General features: G+C 39.2%; 1 protein-coding gene across 1 annotated transcript in view; it reads right to left on the bottom strand.

Moving 5' to 3' along the window:
* Positions 1-17,476, bottom strand: part of MTMR12 (myotubularin related protein 12) — a 107,230-nt gene that overhangs the window by 58,142 nt on the left and 31,612 nt on the right. The window contains exon 2 of the mRNA XM_074202543.1: positions 8,338-8,398. Coding sequence (XP_074058644.1) covers positions 8,338-8,398 — 61 coding nt within the window. The remainder of the gene's footprint in view (positions 1-8,337; positions 8,399-17,476) is intronic.

Below are 17,476 nucleotides of genomic sequence, written 5' to 3'. Positions count from 1 at the left end.
CAGAGGAAAGGCACTAGAATTAAGCAAGAGTAGTAAAGGCTTCTTGTAGAAGGCAGGATTTTAGTTGGTACTTGAAGGAGTTGGAGAATATTCCAAGCATGGGGACAGTCAGTCAAAATGCATAATCAGGTGATCTTGTCCAAGAAAAGCAAGGATGCAAATGGTACTAGACTGCAGAGTACAAATGGGAGGAGTATATAATGGAAAAGAAGATTAAAAAATGCAATCCTATTAAGGTTCCCAGGGTCACCACATCCCTAGGGGCTGGGTAACTAAGGATTGGCAGCATTGAGAAATGGAGGGTTTGACTCTGGAGGAAACCTTGAACCTTGTTATCACCTTCTTTCATCAGCAATTGTCCTCTTATCCAGGCAACACTCTTAGACTCATTCCCCAAAGTTAGTATAGGCCTAACTCCTTCTCATTTGCCCTAGCCCAGAGATACTGAATCTCCAACCACTGAAAAACAAACCCTTATTCCCAACCCTGGCAGCCTGCTCCCTTATTTCACCTCAAGCCCATCCTCTTTAATGTCCCCACTCTATATCTGTCAGCCTCTCCACAGGGCCACCTGGAATTCTGACTGATTTTAAAACATCCTTTCATTATAACCCCCTTCCAATCTTGCTCCTATTTTCTAGCACTGATTAAGATAGGGCTCCTCATCATCCCAGTCTGCCCCGTCCCTGGTCATTCTTTTTAGGACTAGTTTCATCTTCTCTCATCCCCCTGACTCATTACTTCCAAAGGGAGAGCTATTAATACTCCTTGCCTTCTCCAACTCTCCCCCTATTGCCACCACTTGGCAACTTCTTGTTTGGCATTTATTCTACCTGAATTTATCACTCAATCTGGATTCCAGGCACTCTGAAGGAAACATTAGGGCAGCATGTGACAAGCAAACAAGCTTCCATCATCTCCTGGACTACCATTTAATCTCAGACCCCAATGAAGATGGCCCAAGACCCTAGAAATAGCAGGACTCTCACTCTGATTCCCAGTTTAATCTCTGCAGTGTTCACCCAGGGAAAAAAGTCCTACAGAGATGAGACTTGGCAACTGCTTCTCTGAGTGTTGACGCCTTGCTTCCTCATACAGGCTACTGATGCGGAGGAAAACAAAGTACTCATTAAAAAAAAATCCTTGGGAAATATCAAGTGGTTCAATATCAGAAACAGACAGGATTTTATCAGTAGAAATGGCAATAAAGAAAAGGCATTACCATCTGCTCTGTCATAGCATTCTAAGGACAATGGGAGTTTTCCAATTGACTTATAAAGTTTGACCCCTTTGACTAATGTGTTGCTCCCTGTTTAGAAAGGTAGCTACTTGGGGGCAGCTAGGTGGCCCAGTGGATAGAGCACTGGGCCCTGAAGTCAGGAGTACCTGAGTTCAAATCCAGCCTCGGACACTTAATAATTACCTAGCTGTGTGACCTTGAGCAAACCACTTAACCCCTTTGTCTTGCCAAAAAAAAAAAAGAAATAAAAAAGAAAGGTAACTACTTGAAATTACATAGACTTACCTTTCTATGTCTATCAGCAGTACTTAGCAATTAGTTTTTTTATGTCATCTAAAAATTTTTTCAGTTACATATAAAAATAGCTTTCACTTATCATTTTGCAAACTTTTGAGTTCCACATGTTCTACCACCCTCCCTTCCCTCCACTCTCCCCATGGCAGCAAACAATATAGGTTGCACATGTAAAATTATGTTTAACATATTTTCATCCATATAGTTTTATTAAATTTTTTTCACTTATTTATTCATTCTGCTGACCTTTGTCTACCAAGCCCCAAGTCATTTTCCTCCTTTCAGCATCTGGCTCATCATCTCCTTTCCACCCCAACTCCTGCTCCATACTAACTTCAACATATATGTTTGATGATCTCTCAAATACCCTGATTTCTAGTTCTTCAAACAACTCAAGTATCATGACTTATTTCTCCATTTCACCTGAGGTAAACACAGGGAAGGTCTTACCCTTCATAATAATCTACTCTGATGTACAAGAATTCCAATCTTAATCAAAATTGAATTAGGAGAGGAAGTTTCATCACTTTGGACTAGATTCTACCTTCAAAACATCTCTCCTTTATGCACCCTTTTCTGCTTTCCCACTGCTATTATCATCTCACTATCACTGGTTGGTCTCCCTACCTCAACTCTCTCCCCATGCTCCACTCAGCTATTAAAGTGATGTTCCTAAAGATCTTAGCATGGGGCAGCTAAGTAGTGCAGGAGATGGAACACTGGCCCTGGAGACAGGAGGACCTGAGTTCAAATCCAGCCTCAGATACTTGATACTTATAAACTGTGTAACTTGGGGCAAGTTACTTAACCTTACTGTCCCACAAAAACATTTTCCCGACACCTCAAAAATATAAATACATACACAAAAATACCTACACCAGCACCAAACACCAATAGCTCCCTATAACCTCTGAGATCAAATACAAGATTCCTGTCTTTGACTGTTAAAGCTCTTCATCTTTTTTTACATCTTACTTTTCTCCAAGTACCTTTCCATGTAGTGACACTCATCTCTTCCCTGCATGACCCATATTCTACCTTCTGGTTCCAGGCATTTTCACAGCTACCTACCATTGATGAGGTTCTCTTCCATCTTGTCCCTATTACCTGACTTTCTCCAGACCTCAGCTAAAATTCCACCTAATTGTACATTAGCCTTTTCCTCAGTGGCTCTTATAATGCTAGTGACTTCCCTCTGCTGATTATTTCCAATTTATTTTGCATATTTGATGGAGAACTCCTTGAGGGGAGGAATTATTTTTTGCTTTTCTGAGTTACCAGCATTTACCAATACCTTGAACAAATAATAGTCACTGATTTGACTTCTTAACCCAATGAAATAACAGCTCCAACCCCTCTCCCATTTCTAATTTTTATCATTTCTGCTTTTGTGAGGCCTTATTCCTCCTAAATCTACTCTTTATCTGAAGCACTGCTTTCAATCCCGCTCCAGCACCATGCTTTTCCAGGTCATCACTGCTATTCTGGTTATCCTCCCTTCCCATTCCAATCTTGACATCTTAGTGACGATTCAACTCTATGCTATCTTTTATTCTCAAATTATAGCTCTGATTTTCTTCCCATGTTCTTTTTTTTTTAAGTTTTTACAAGGCAAATGGGGTTAAGTGGCTTGCCCAAGGCCACACAGCTAGGTAATTATTAAGTGTCTGAGACCGGATTTGAACCCACGTACTCCTGACTCCAGGGCTGGTACTTTATCCACTGCACCACCTAGCCGCCCCTCAAATTTATATTATTTAATCCTAACTGATTCCCTCACTAGAACAAAACAATCCTACTCTTACCTGACTTCCTATCCCACTCACCACAACAGATATTCAAACCTTCTGCTTTTTCTTCAAGTCTTACTTACACTTACACACACACACACACACAGAGAAACATTGCTCCACCCTCCCAGCAAAGTAGCTAATTCACTTAAAAAAAACCCTGAGACCATGTGACTCAAGATTCTTCTGTCACATTCTCTCTTTCACTTCCCTTTCTGACAATGATGTGGCTCTCCTCTTTACTTGGGATAACACCTCTTCATAAAGCTTTTTTATCCCATCTCCAGCCCCTACTATTCTTCTTTCTTTCTTTCTTTTAATTTTATTTTTAAATTCTCATCTTGTACAAATGTTTTTTTACATTAATAAAATATTCTTGTTTAAGAGTAAACAAAATACCCCCTTCCCCCATGAATATAGACTTCCTTGGGCGATAAAGTAAAGGGGTGAGAAAAAAATTAAAATTAAAAAAAGAATAATAGTAATAATTGTAGGTTTGGCCAGGTGGCGCAATGGACGAAGCACCAGCCCTGGAGCCAAGAGCATCCGAACCCACATCCAGCCCCATAAACCCAACAATCACCCAGCTGTGTGACATGCAAGCCACCCGATCCCCACTGCCCTGCAAAAACCTAAAAGAAGAAAAAAAAAGACCCAAAATAAAATAAAATAGTAATAATAGTCGGGGTGGCTGGTTGGCAGACAGAGCATTGGCCCTTGAGTCAGGAGCAAATTTGGCCCCAGACACCCAAAGATCACCCTGCTATGCGGCCCCAGGCAGGCCACCCAGCCCCATTTGCCCTGCACCCTCCCCCAAATAATAATAATAAAAAATGTGCTTCAGTCTTTGTTCTAACACCAACAACTCTGTCATGGGTGGATCTCATTCTTTATGATAAGTCCATCACAAAAGTTACTTCCATATTTTTCCAATGTTGCCATTGCTGATCGCAACTCCCTCCTTTCTTATTTCTCCACTACCATGTACTATATTTTCTCTCTCCTTTCACTCTGACTCTGCTGTAGGGTCGCTGAGTGGCGCAGCAGACAGATCCCTTGTCCTGGGGCCCTGAGCCCCCATACCACCCCTTAGGCCCAGCATCCACCTGGCCCTATGGTCCTGGGCAGGCCTTCCAATCCCAGCCCCTTGCAAGAAGTAAAAAAGAAAATGTTTTATATTTGACCACTCTCCCCCCATGGTCCATCCTCTCCTCCTTTATTTACATCCCCACCCCTTCCCCCTGCTTCCCCCCCTTCTTACTCCAGATGCCTATACCACATTGAGTATATATGCTGTTTCCTCTCCTAGCCATCTCTGATGAAAGCAAAGGTTCCCTCATTCCCCCTTGCCTTCCCCCTTCCATATCATTGCAATAGCTCATTGTAATAATAAAAAAATCTTATTATATAAAACATCTTGTCCTATTCCCCCCTCTCCTTTTTCTTTCTCCCATTACATTACCCTTTTTTTCTATTGACTCCATTTTTACACCATATTTTATCTTCAAATTCAGCTTTCTCCTGTGCTTCAACTATAAAAGCTCCCTCTACCTGCTCTATTAACTGAGGAGGTTCATATGAGTATTATCCGTGTCATTTTTCTATGCAGGAATACATGCAGTTCATCATCATTAAGTCCCTCATATTTCCCCCCCATCCTCCAATCTCTATGCTTCACCTGAGTCCTGTATCTGAAGATCAAACCTTCTGTTCAGCTCTGGCCATTCAAAAAGGAACATTTGAAATTCCCCTGGTTCATTGAAAGTCCATCGTTTTCCCTGGAAGAGGACATTCAGCCTTGCTGGGTAGTTCATTCTTGGCTGCATTCTAAGCTCTCTTGCCTTCCGGTATATTATACTCCAAGCCCTACGAGCTTCCAATGTAATTGCTGCTAAGTCCTGTGTGATCCTGACTGCAGCTCCATGATATTTGAACTGTGTCCTTCTGGCTGCTTGTAATATTTTCCTCTTTGACTTGGGAGTTCTGGAACTTAGCTATAATATTCCTAGGGGTTGTTTTTTTGGGGATCTCTTTCTTGGGGGGGATCGGTGGATTCTCTCCATTTCTATTTTGCCCTCTGCTTCTAGAATATCAGGGCAATTTTCCTGTAGTAATTCTTTGAAAATGATGTCAAGGCTCTTTTCCTGATCATGACTTTCAGGTATTCCAATAATTTTTAAATTGTCTTTCCTAAGTCTGTTTTCCACATCAGTTGTTTTTTCAATGAGATATTTCACATTTTCTTCTAATTTTTCATTTTTTTGGTTTTGAAGTATTGATTCCTGATTTCTGGTAAATTCATCAATCTCCCTGAATTCTATTCTTTGTCTGAAGGATTTGTTCTCCTCAAAGAGTTTTCGTAACTCTTTTTCCATCTGGCCAATTTTGCTTTTTAAAGCATTCTTCTCCTCAATAACTTTGTGAACTGTTCTATCCATTTGACCTAAGCTGGTTTTTAGCATGCTATTTTCTTCAGCATTTTTTTGGATTTCCTTGACTAAGCTGCTGACTTCATTTTCATGTTTTTCCTGCATCTCTTTCTTTTCCCAGTTTTTCTTCTTTTCTTCTTTTCTTCTTGATTTTCAAAGTCTTTCTTGAGCTCTGTCATAGCCTGAACCCAATTTCTGTTTTGCTTGGAGTCTTTAGATGCAGGAGCTTGTACCCTCCTCATCTTCAGACTGAGTATTTTGATCCTTCTTGGGCTCATGAGCAAAATATTTCTCAATGGTCTTCCTCTTATTTCTCTGCTTGCTCATTTTCCCAGCCTGGGCCTGGTTTGGGGGGTTCTTCCTGAGCTTTTGGGACACTCCCACAAGGGTCTCGGTGTGTGAGGTTCTGTCCTCCCTCCTAGTCTGTGAATGACCATAAGCGCCCCCTCAGCCACAGGGCCGAGGGGGGTGGGGCCCTAGACTGGGATCAGGATCTGAATGTGGTCAGAGCCCCAGAGTCCTGTTCCAGGCGCAGAGGACAGAGATCTACAGTTTCTCTTCACTCCCCTCCCTCTGCTCAATGGGCTCATGCCCTGGGGGGCTCCTGCTTACAGGCTCCGCCTGCTTCTGTTTCCTGGATCAGGGCTGGGGAAAGACCAAGCTGCTGGCTGTGTGCCCTGAGGGCTGCTCCCTCTGGCAGAGGTCCCCCACTGTTCCCCATTTTGTTCCTGGTGCTCCCCAGGAGTACCTCCACTGCTGTGACACGGCTCCCAGTGCCCTGGGGCTGCCTCCGGGAGGCTGAAGTTCTTTCAGTCTGTAGGGCCACCCCTCTGGCGGGCCTCCCCTCCAACCCAGGGAAGCAGAGCCTTTCTGCTCTTTTTCAGGTTACCTTGAGTAGGAGAACTGCCTCACTGGTTCCCTTTGTGGGTTCTGTTTCTTGAAAGTTTAGTTAGAGTCCTTACATGTTTTATCAGAGAGCGCCTAAGACTTGATCCCTTCTTGTCACCATCTTGGCTCCGCCCCCTCTTTCTTTCTTCCTTCTTTCTTTTTTTCTTTCCTGCTACTTTTAAGGACACCCAAATGTTTCCCTTATCCTTAAAAAATAAAAGAAAACCCTCACTAGCTCCTACTATCCCCAACTACCTTCCATCCTAAAGCTCCTTCTCCCTCTCTGTTAAACTTCAAAAAGTGATCTTTACTTAGTACTCCCATTTACCATATTCTCAACTCTTTTCTAAACCCCACTGCAATCTGGCTACTGACTCATCCACCATTTAACTGAAAATACTCTCTCCTAATTGCCAAACCCAATCCTCAATCCTTACTTTTTTTTACCACCTGCAACATAAGGGACTGCTGATCCCCTTCTCCTCCTGAATCTCTCTCTTCTCTAGGGTCTCTGTCACATTATGCTCTCTTAGTTTTGTTTCTACTATGTGATAACTCCTTGATCTCTTTTGATGGATCTTCCATGTCATACCCACTAACTGGAAGTGTCCTACAAGGCTCTGACCTGGTCTTCTTTTCCTTTATCTCCATACTATCTTTCTTGATGATCTCATCAGTTGCCAGAGGTTCAATTATTATCTCTATGCAGATAAATCAGAGATCCATAGATATAGCCCCCTTTTTCTCCTTAACTGCCTTACTGGACATTTTAAACTGACAGCCCTATAAGCGCCTTTCAAATTTAAAATATCCAGAAAAAAACTCATTATTATTTTCCCTCCCCTCTCTCCAATCCAAATGCTTTTATTTTTGTTACTGTGGATACTACAGTCCCTCTGGTCACCAAGCTTCACAACCTCATTAGCATTTTTACTACTCATCATCTCTCAGCACACAAATCCAATCAAGTTACTAAATCTTGTTTTTAACTTCACAATATCTCTGGTATACAACTTATTCCTCTTCTACTTGTGTAGTTACCACCCTAGATCAGACCCTCATCATCTGTTGCCTAGACAATTGTAATCATCTTCCAATTTACCTTTCTACCTCGAATCTTGATCCATACTAATCTATATTCCACAGGATCATCAAAGTGCTCTCTGATGAACATCTACTCCCCCCCTACTGCCCCCCACACCACTCCAGTAAACATCAAAGGCTCCCTTTTATTCTATTTTTTAGGAAAGATATAAACATGCTTGCCAGTTAAAACTCTTCCTATTTCTGGTATTTCTACACATTGTTCCCTAGCACACATTCTATGGTATGGACAGAGTGGTTTATTTGCTGTTTCTCACACTTCACACTCCATTCCCATCTTGATGCCTTTATGACAGCTGTTCCCAGGCCTAGAATACTTTTCTTTCATAACTCTTAGAACCCCAAGTTTTTTTTCTTTGAGACTTGACTCAAGCCCACCTTGTACACAAGTCTCCCTTGTCCCCTTCCCCAAGGAGGGTAGGTACTGATTTCACTCTGTGCCTTTGGCTGAAGACAAAGGAGTGTATATATATATATATATATATATATATATATATATATATATATATATATATATATAGTAACATTAGAAATGAAGTAATTTTTATGTTGACTTAGTTGTTTACAGTATACAATTCTAACAGTCTATTACCTGGTAACAAGTGAAGATTTACTTCCTTCTCTGTTACTTCCTTTTCATTGGTGTGTATTTCCTAAGAAAGAGGGGGAAAAAGTGTCATTTAGATAAAAAAAATTCAAGCTTGAAAAGAATAATACAACACTATGCTGTCATGATACCATATACAACATAGCAAATAACAGATCACTCCACTCTACTCTTTGGTTCATTAGGCCTTAAACAACTAAAGGTGGATTTGGCTGATAAGTGTCTGACAAAAAGACTGAACATTCCAAATGTGTTAAAACTATTTGCTTTGACATGAAAGGTTTTTTTTTTGTTTTTTTAGTTTTTGCAAAGCAACAGGGTTAAGTGGCTTGCCCAAGGCCACACAGCTAGGTAATTATTAAGTGTCTGAGGTCGAATTTGAACTCAGGTACTCATGTCCTTGGGGACATTTTTCCACTGTCATTCCTTAGACCCTACCACTATACACTCCTATCTAATTTCCTCAGTTAGGAAAGGAAGCACCAGTCATTTGTATTGCAATATATTATACTCCTTCAAGGTACAAAAAAAATCTTCATCTGAGTAAGGGAAGGACTAGAAGAGTTGATAAGAACTTTGTGTAAACCTTAGAATGGACACCTAAATTAAGAGGGTGTGTTTGTTTTGTCTAAGATAAGTTAAGCAGTCAAAGGGCAGGCACCATCTTTATGTCTGTTGGTCTTCTCCTCACAGATCTATAAAAATGCTAACTATCAACTGATTTATTTTTCTCCTCTTTCCTGCATGTCATGAGGAAACTAGGACAAAGTTAGAAGAACAGAGAGGTAAGTCAGCAGGGACCACCCCTTATGTGGTCCTTTATGTATAACAGAAACACTGAAACAACACTGAAAAACCATTGGACAAAGAGAAGGTGATTTTCTATAGGACAAGAAAACCACCTGAGAGAAGGCTGTTTTAGTCTGAGTTTTATTAATTTAGCAGGGAATTAGTTATTTCCTCTAGCAAAGAAGTTACCCAGTTGCTTGCTACCTATATTTCATTCTACTTTTCAGAATGAAGCAAATGAGCAAAAAGCAAGCTGCTGGCAAGGACTTCAAGAAAGTAAATACTGGAGTCATATAATATATATATATATATATATATATATATATATATATATATATATATATATATATGAATGAGATAAGTAGGAAATAATTAAGAGCAGTTGGGGAAGGCTTCCTGGAGAAGGTGGATTTTAGTTGGGATTTAAAGGAAGTCAGGGTGTAGTTGGAGATAAAGCATTCCAGACATGGGAGACAATTGAAAAAAAAAACTTAGAACCAAGAGATGGAGTGTCTTGTTCGTGGAACAGCCAGGAGGCCTATGTCATCAGATCAAAGTGTACACATATTGGGGAGTAAGGTATAAGAAGACTGGAAAGGTAGGAAGGAGCTTGGTTTGGAAACCCTTTGAATGTCAAACAGATGATCTTATATTTGATCCTGGAGGCAATAATAAGCCACTAGAGTTTATTGGGTAGAAGGTAAAATGGTCAGACCTATACCTTAGTAAAATCACTTCAGTGGCTAAATAAAAGTTAGACTGGAGTGAGGAGAGACTTAAGGGAGGCAGACCCATAAGAAGGCTATTTCAATATTCAAGAAGTGAGATAATGAGGACCAGCCCAGGTACTGGTAGTATGAGAGGAGAAAAGAGGCTGTACTCCAGAGATGATTCAAAGGGGAAACCTAAAGACCTTGGTAACAGATTGGAGACGGTGATGAAAGATAGTGAGGAATCCAGGATGACTCCTAGCTTGTAAGCCTAAGGGACTAGAAGGATGGTATTGCCCTCCATAGTAATAGAGAAGATGAGAAGAGGGAGAAGGGTTGGGGGTGGGGATGATAATGAGTTCTGTTTTGAACCTACTGGGGTTAAGATGCATACTGGGCATTCAGTTTGAGGCGTCTGAGAGGCAATTGGAGAGCTGAGATCAGAGGACAGCAGAGAATTTGGGGCAGGATGGACAGGCTGGGAATCTGATAAGACCAGCAAGTGAAGCAATGAAGAGGAAGAAGACAAAAGAGCACAGGACAGGCCCAGAGAAGAGGACATGATGTGGAAGAGAATTGAGCAAAGTGGTCAAATAGGAGGAGAACCAAGTGACAGCATATCCTGGAAATCTTGGGAGAAAATGATTATCAAGGAGAAGGGGGTGATCAACAGCAAAGACAGGATTAAACTCAGAAGCTCTGATTCCAAATTCAGGTCCCTTTCTACATGCTACCTCAATGTTCTTCACCATTATGAATTCAAATTCTCCCTCAGACATTTGTCAGTTAAACAAGCTTGGGCAAATCACTTAAACCTCTTCTCAATATGAATCCTCATCTGCAAAAAGGGGAATAATAATAGTATCTACCTCTCTTCAAGGATTCAGTGACATAACAAATGTACAATACTTGGTAAACTTTAAAGTGCCATATAAATGCTAATTATCATTATCATTATTATTATTATTTCCATGTTACATCTTTAGTTCAAAATAGCTGCTCCTCAAAATAATTGATGATGATGACTTTTAGCCAAAGAAGGCTGGTTTTAAAAGGCAATAAAGCTACAAAACAAATTAAAGAAAATTAAGATTATTAAATTAATTATATTTAGTTTTATATGCGTAATTGTTTTAAAAGGCAGTTTAAGAACCTGGAATTCAGTGAGCCTTTTTATTGTCTAGAAAGCTCAACCCACGATAATTCAACCCTAAATCTCTGGATTACTACTCTAATTCAACTCAGCACAATAAGTATGATTTTAATTTCTTATCATGTGCAAGATATTGGAGACACAAAGACCAAATAAAAAATTAAGTGACTGAAGACAAAGAGTAAATCAAATGGATTCAAAGATTCCACTGGCCTGGGAAGCAGCACTTGAGGTGAGGCAATTCTGAAATGTCCTGGCACATGCAACCACACCCTCTAGTCTGGCTCAGGATTCTATTTATTAAAAATGCAGTATGTGTCATCCCAAGGGTTAATTACTGAGGACACAAAGAAAAACAAAAACAGAACTTGGTCTCAAGAAGCTCATGGACTAGGGGAGAGAATAAAACACCAGTAACTATGTAGAAACTAGAGTCTCAAAGGGAAGGTCACCAAGAATTTAATACTAAAAACAGGCAAAGTTAATACACATTATTAATGCAGGTCAACTAGATACTACTTGGATGGTTGAAAAATGCAAAAAGTGATTCTTCTGAATCATGAATAGCATCAATATTAATCTGAGCAACCACATCCCATATATATGTAAGACTGAATAAAACAAAGATCATTAACTGCTAAAAACAAAGATCATTAACACGGAAGTCTTTAAACTACAAGCCTATCCTAGAAAGTGTCTTCATTCTGAGCTGTAGCCCTACCCTTCCTCCCAGGTTACCTGTCAGAAGATTAAAATAATTTAAATTTTCAAAAGGTCAGAAAATAGGAAGGGACATGTACTCCTGCTCTCCAGATGACATTAAAGTTATCACTATCCATAATGTGATGGTAACATTCACTCTTCTCAAAATCACCGTCTCAACCAGAGTAGGAGGTTCAAATCAGTTTTGATCTGATCTGAACCAATCCACATACAGGCAAAAAGTTGAAGAGGTCAAGATGGAGAACATTAAATCTGAAGACATGTTTAATTAAGGCAAAGATGTGATTAGGATTAAATCCTAAATACTGCTGAAAGGGAAAAAAGGATCTAAACAAATATATTCACAGGAGTTTTATTCACAATGACAAAAATTAGACACCATCTAGATGTTCAAAGATTGGGGAAGAGCTGAACAAACTATGACACATGAACAGAACAAAGTACTGCAACATAAGAAATAACAAATATGAAGGATAAAAAGGAATAAAGAATGAAGAAAACAATCAAAATATACACATAATAACAATCACCCGCATTTATATAGCACTGTTTAAATGGTGCAAAGTGCCTTACAAATATCTCATTTTATACTCACAACAAGCCTGAATCAGAGGAATCATTATTTTCCCTATTTTACAGATAAGGATACTAAGGCAAGCAGAGGTTAAGTAACTTGCTCAGAGTCATACAGTTAGTAAATACCAGGGCTGGATGTGAACTGCAGCCTTCCTAATTTCAGGACCAGGGTCCAATCTATTTTTTAGCCTCTAGGAAATACTAGAATTACAAAATAATAAAGGCAGTCAAAAATTATCTGGTAAAAAATGTAGAAGAAAAAAAGTCCAGAAGGGGACCTAGAAACAAACAGGAAAATTTTGTTATTCCCTTGTTAAAGGTAATATGCAATTAAAAAAAAACACACTGCTAATAATAAGTTCTGGTCTCATGGATATGTTTTGCTGACTCATGCTGTGTCCACAAGACTACAATCTACTCCTCTGGCTCTTCAGGCACGAGAGTGACTCTGGTTTCTCATAGGCTAGGGCAGTGGAACAAACTCTGGCATGGTCCTCCAAGCTGGGAGATCTCAAGGACATCTCCTGAGATTGACCATCATTGTTGTTCAAGCTCAAAGAGGCTCAATACCAAAATACTGGGTAACAAAATTTTTGATCATCTGTAAAGTTATTGAAAGGTTTCCTTCAGCTTCAAGGGACTGTTAAATCTCTGTAGTACAAATATACAGTTTTATCTAGTGATATAACATGGTCCTGAATCTAAGATTAAAAAGTTTTACAAAAACCACACTAAGCATCACTTAGTCACAACAAATAAACTAAGTCAGCAAAAAAAGGGGTGTATTTTCCTAACGGGACACAATACCTTGGAAAGCAATCTTTGGCAGCATTAAGTAATAGGAATTAAAACACGTTTAAGAGAGCTCAGAGCTCACCCTTGATGAGGTAAATAATGAGGGAACCCTTTTCAACAATCTTCAGCTCTGTCAAAAGTCTAAGATCTCAGGAGAAATATCACATTTTCAAGTTATTAGATTATTTAAGATTGAAAACTGACTTTGAAGTTGATGTTGAGCTGTGGACCAAAGGTTATCTGTCAATTAAGGAAAAGAGAGGAACATATCAATCAGTCAGGAACTATGCACTTCAAAAGAAAAAGGCTGTTCTCACAACATCAGGATAAAACAGAAAGGATGTCAAATCACTGCAGTGGCTAACTTCCTACTATAATTTTTGTATTATCAGACTTTTTTTAGCTGTAGGAAAAATCATAGTTCAGAACAAAAACAAAACCTTCACTATTGAAATGAATTATTAAGGAAAATGGTCATCAAGCCAAAAGAATAGTTGCACTCCATGAATATTACTCAGCAAAATAAGACCCCACTTATCTGCAACTCAACCATCTTTTAGTCTCACTATCTATGGCATAGCTGAGAACCAGAAAGAAACCAGAGTTCTCTAAGCAGCTAATAACAATGTCCTGAGGACCAATTAGAAGGCTAGGCTACTCAATGAACAGGGATATAATTAATTTTTTTTAACCTCATAAGTTATCTGTAGATTTGGAGAGAACCTTTCTAACACTGACAAAATGTATCCAATACCTGAGAATTAACCTACCAAGATACAAGAAACTCTAGAGACAAATATAAAGAAACTTTAACACAAAGGAATAGTCAATGCACATGGTTAAATAAAACTAATATTTAATAAAAAATCATTTAATTTACAGATTTAATAATATACAAAAACAAACAAGTAAGGATAACTAGGGAGAATTAGAAAAAAAGTTTCCAAAAGAATTTGAAAAAAGGCACCTGTTTGACTGGCCAATATGGCCAGAAAGTACAATGGTCAATGTTGGAAGGGATGTGGGAAATCTGGGACACTAATACATTGTTGGTGGAGCTGTAAATTCATCCAACATTCCTGGAGAGAATTTGGAATTATGTCCAAAAGGTAACAAAAATGTGCATACCCTTTGATCCAGCAATACCACTACTGGGTCTATAACCTGAAGAAAACATGAAAAAAGGGCAAAAAGATCACGTGAACAAAAATATTCATAGCAACCCTGTTTGTGGTGGCAAGAAATTGGAAATTATGTGGTGAATGGCTTAACAAACTGTGGTATATGTATGTGATAGAATGCTATTGTTCTATTAGAAACCAGGAGGAATGGAAATACAGGGAAGCCTGGAAGGATTTGCATGAACTGATGCTGAGTGAGATGAGCAGAACCAGAAGAACACTGTACACCCTAACAGCAGCAACATGGGTGTGATGGTCAACCTTAATGGACTTGCTCATTCCAACAGTCCAACAATCAGGCACAATTTTGGGGTATCTGTGATGGAGAATTACATCTGTATCCCGAGAAAGAATTGTGGAATTTGAACAAAAACCAAAGATTATTACCTTTAATTAAAAAAATATATATTATCTTATTATGTAATTTTGCTATACCTTATACTTTGTTTCTTCCTTAAGGATATGATTTCTCTCTCATCACAATCAACTTGGATTAATGTATATACCATGGAAACAATGTAAAAACTAATAGACTGGGGTGGCTAGGTGGCACAGTGGATAGAGCACCTGCCCTGGAGTCAGGAGTACCTGAGTTCAAATCCAACCTCAGACACTTAATAATTACCTTGCTGTGTGGGCCTTGGGCAAGTCACTTAACCCTATTTGCCTTGCAAAAACCTAAAAATAAATAAATAGATAGATAAATAAATAAATGAGTGAATTATAAAAGGCACCTGTTTTGTGGGATCTCAATTTATCATATAAAGCTATAACTAACAAAACTATCTGGTTTAAATGGAAAACATTTAATACAATAGAATTTTTTTTAAAACCCAGAACTGTAGTCAAGGGCATACAAAATACTTTAAATCTCTAGTTTAACAAAACAACAAAACAATGTAGAATGGAATTCAATAAAAATCCTTGAGACAACAGGATAGTAAAATAAATTAATCAATTATTCAAATACTTTTAGAATTGGAAGAAAAAGTAATGATAATTATCTTAATTATAGAAAGAAAAGACTCTTAGCCAATAAAAGAAATTATTGGAGAGAGATATTTAAAAGAGAGAAAATCTTTCCAATTTGTATTATAGTTCAGTCCCACTCAAAAGGTATTTCTGTATCCTCTGGCTAGCAAGCTCACATTTCCCTTTCTAATCCCTGATAAGAGTCTCTGTATGAAAATTATCTTCCTCTGCTACTAACCTTCTTCTTTCTTATCCCTCCCTTCAGTCACACCTCCAGCTCCACCATTCCAAAGTCTCTATTTTACTTACCTCTTTAAATGAAATTCTCATTCTATCATTAATCAGCTTTTCCTTTTATCTGGATATCTTCCCCTCTATTTTTTCCTACACTCATAGGAGCCAAGCTCCTTTCTTTGCCTCCTCAGAAGTTTCAGTAACCCAGATCATCATCTCCAGCTCTGACTTCTTTAATGTTTATTGCTGTTCAACCATGACTGCCTGTGACCCCATTTGGAGTTTTCTTGGCAAAGACACTGGAGGTAGGTTGCCATTTTCTTTTCCAACTCTTTTTAAAGATGAAGAAATGGAGTCAAAGAGGCAAATGATTTGCTAAGGGTCACACAACTAGTAAGTGCATGACACTGGATTTGACCTTAGATCTCCCTGACTCTAGGTCCAGTTCTCTATCTCCTGAGCAACCTAGCTGTCCTACTTCTTTCTTCCATGTGTCTTCTGACTAATAGAGACAGAAAGATGAATAAGCATACTCCTAACTCTTCACTGCCAGTTCCAGACTCTGCTACCAATACTTGGGAAACTTTCCTCTTTTTCAGTCCTCCTCTTCTCCACCATTCAACATACTGATGACTGCTCAAACTCCCTGATCTTCCAGTTCATCTATGTTGTTGGCCTTCCTCTGGCTCAACCACACATAGAAGAATATAAACAAACTCCTGAGTGAGAGAAGTTGTTGTCTTTGTATCCCAGTGTTTAGCACATCAGGCACTTTATAATAAATGCCTTTCGAATTTAACAGATACTTGATCTCCTCACTCCAGAGCTGATCATAAACCCCTCTCCTTCCACTTCTGCTCTTCATCCCCAATGGTACCAAGAGTGATACCCCCCATACCCCTTACTCAGGGAGTCCCCAACTATGTCTGCTCTGTCCTTCCTTTACCCCCTTCTTGCCTTTAATCCCTACCCTTTCATCACTAAAGCCCTATCAATCCCAAGCCTGAATTATACCCAACATCTCCCAAATCTTCCAGAAAATTTCTTCCTAATTATGCTCTCTCATCTTCAGGCTTTTTGTCTTGTGGCTCTTTTCCCCATAGCCTACAAATATTTCTCTTTCCCATTTTTAAAGTCTTTACTTGATTTTGCCATCACCCCTGGTAATCTTATTATTCTTTCTTCTTTTACTCACAAACTCTTTATCTCCATTTTTATACCTTTTGCTTCTTAACCTCTTAAAATCAGATGAAATGCTCCCATGGTTACCAACTATTCTCTTCATTGCTCAATCTCATAGCCTTTTCTTGGTACTTGACTGCCCTGGTCTTTCTGCATCTGATCTCTATTGCCAACCATTTTTTCTGTGTCTTTCACACTCTTTCCTGGTTTTCCTCCTACCTGTATGACTGGTCCTTCACTGAACCATAATCTCTTGCCTCCTAACTTATAGGCATCTCTTTCTCTTCTAGGCTCTTCTGTGGACCTTTTCTGCGATCACATCAGTTCCCACAAGTTCTGTCATTATCTCTATGCAGATGGCTCCTTGAAGTGAGATACACAAATCTGCCTAGTCTTTCTTTGGAATTTCAGTTATACATCAACAACTGCCCACTCCTTGGCTGCACCAGTAACATTCCAAAGTCATAGAGTCCAAAAAAGGGCTGTAACTACTCATTTTAACACATGAGATACAAGGCAATTATGTAAGGTATCCTGAGAGGGAGCAGTGAGACCTTCCTTCACCCACACCATGCCTTGTATGAAGGAAGGGTACAAATGCAAATTACATGGTAGATTATTTTATCTAATTATACTCACTAAAAGATAGAGACCATTTTTACAGGGATCATTCAATGAAAGACAGGGGCAGGGAGGGTATATACCTTCTTCCCCACTTCTCTGGGATTCATTTTTTCTCCTTCAAAATGATGGTGAGTGAGAACTGATGAAGTAAGTAGGATCAGAGGCAAGCATTCTTCCATTCTTAG

The sequence above is a fragment of the Macrotis lagotis genome, chromosome X (genome assembly GCF_037893015.1).
Source record: "Macrotis lagotis isolate mMagLag1 chromosome X, bilby.v1.9.chrom.fasta, whole genome shotgun sequence".
Lineage (NCBI taxonomy): Eukaryota > Metazoa > Chordata > Mammalia > Peramelemorphia > Peramelidae > Macrotis > Macrotis lagotis.
This window is presented reverse-complemented; position numbering and strand designations above follow the sequence as displayed.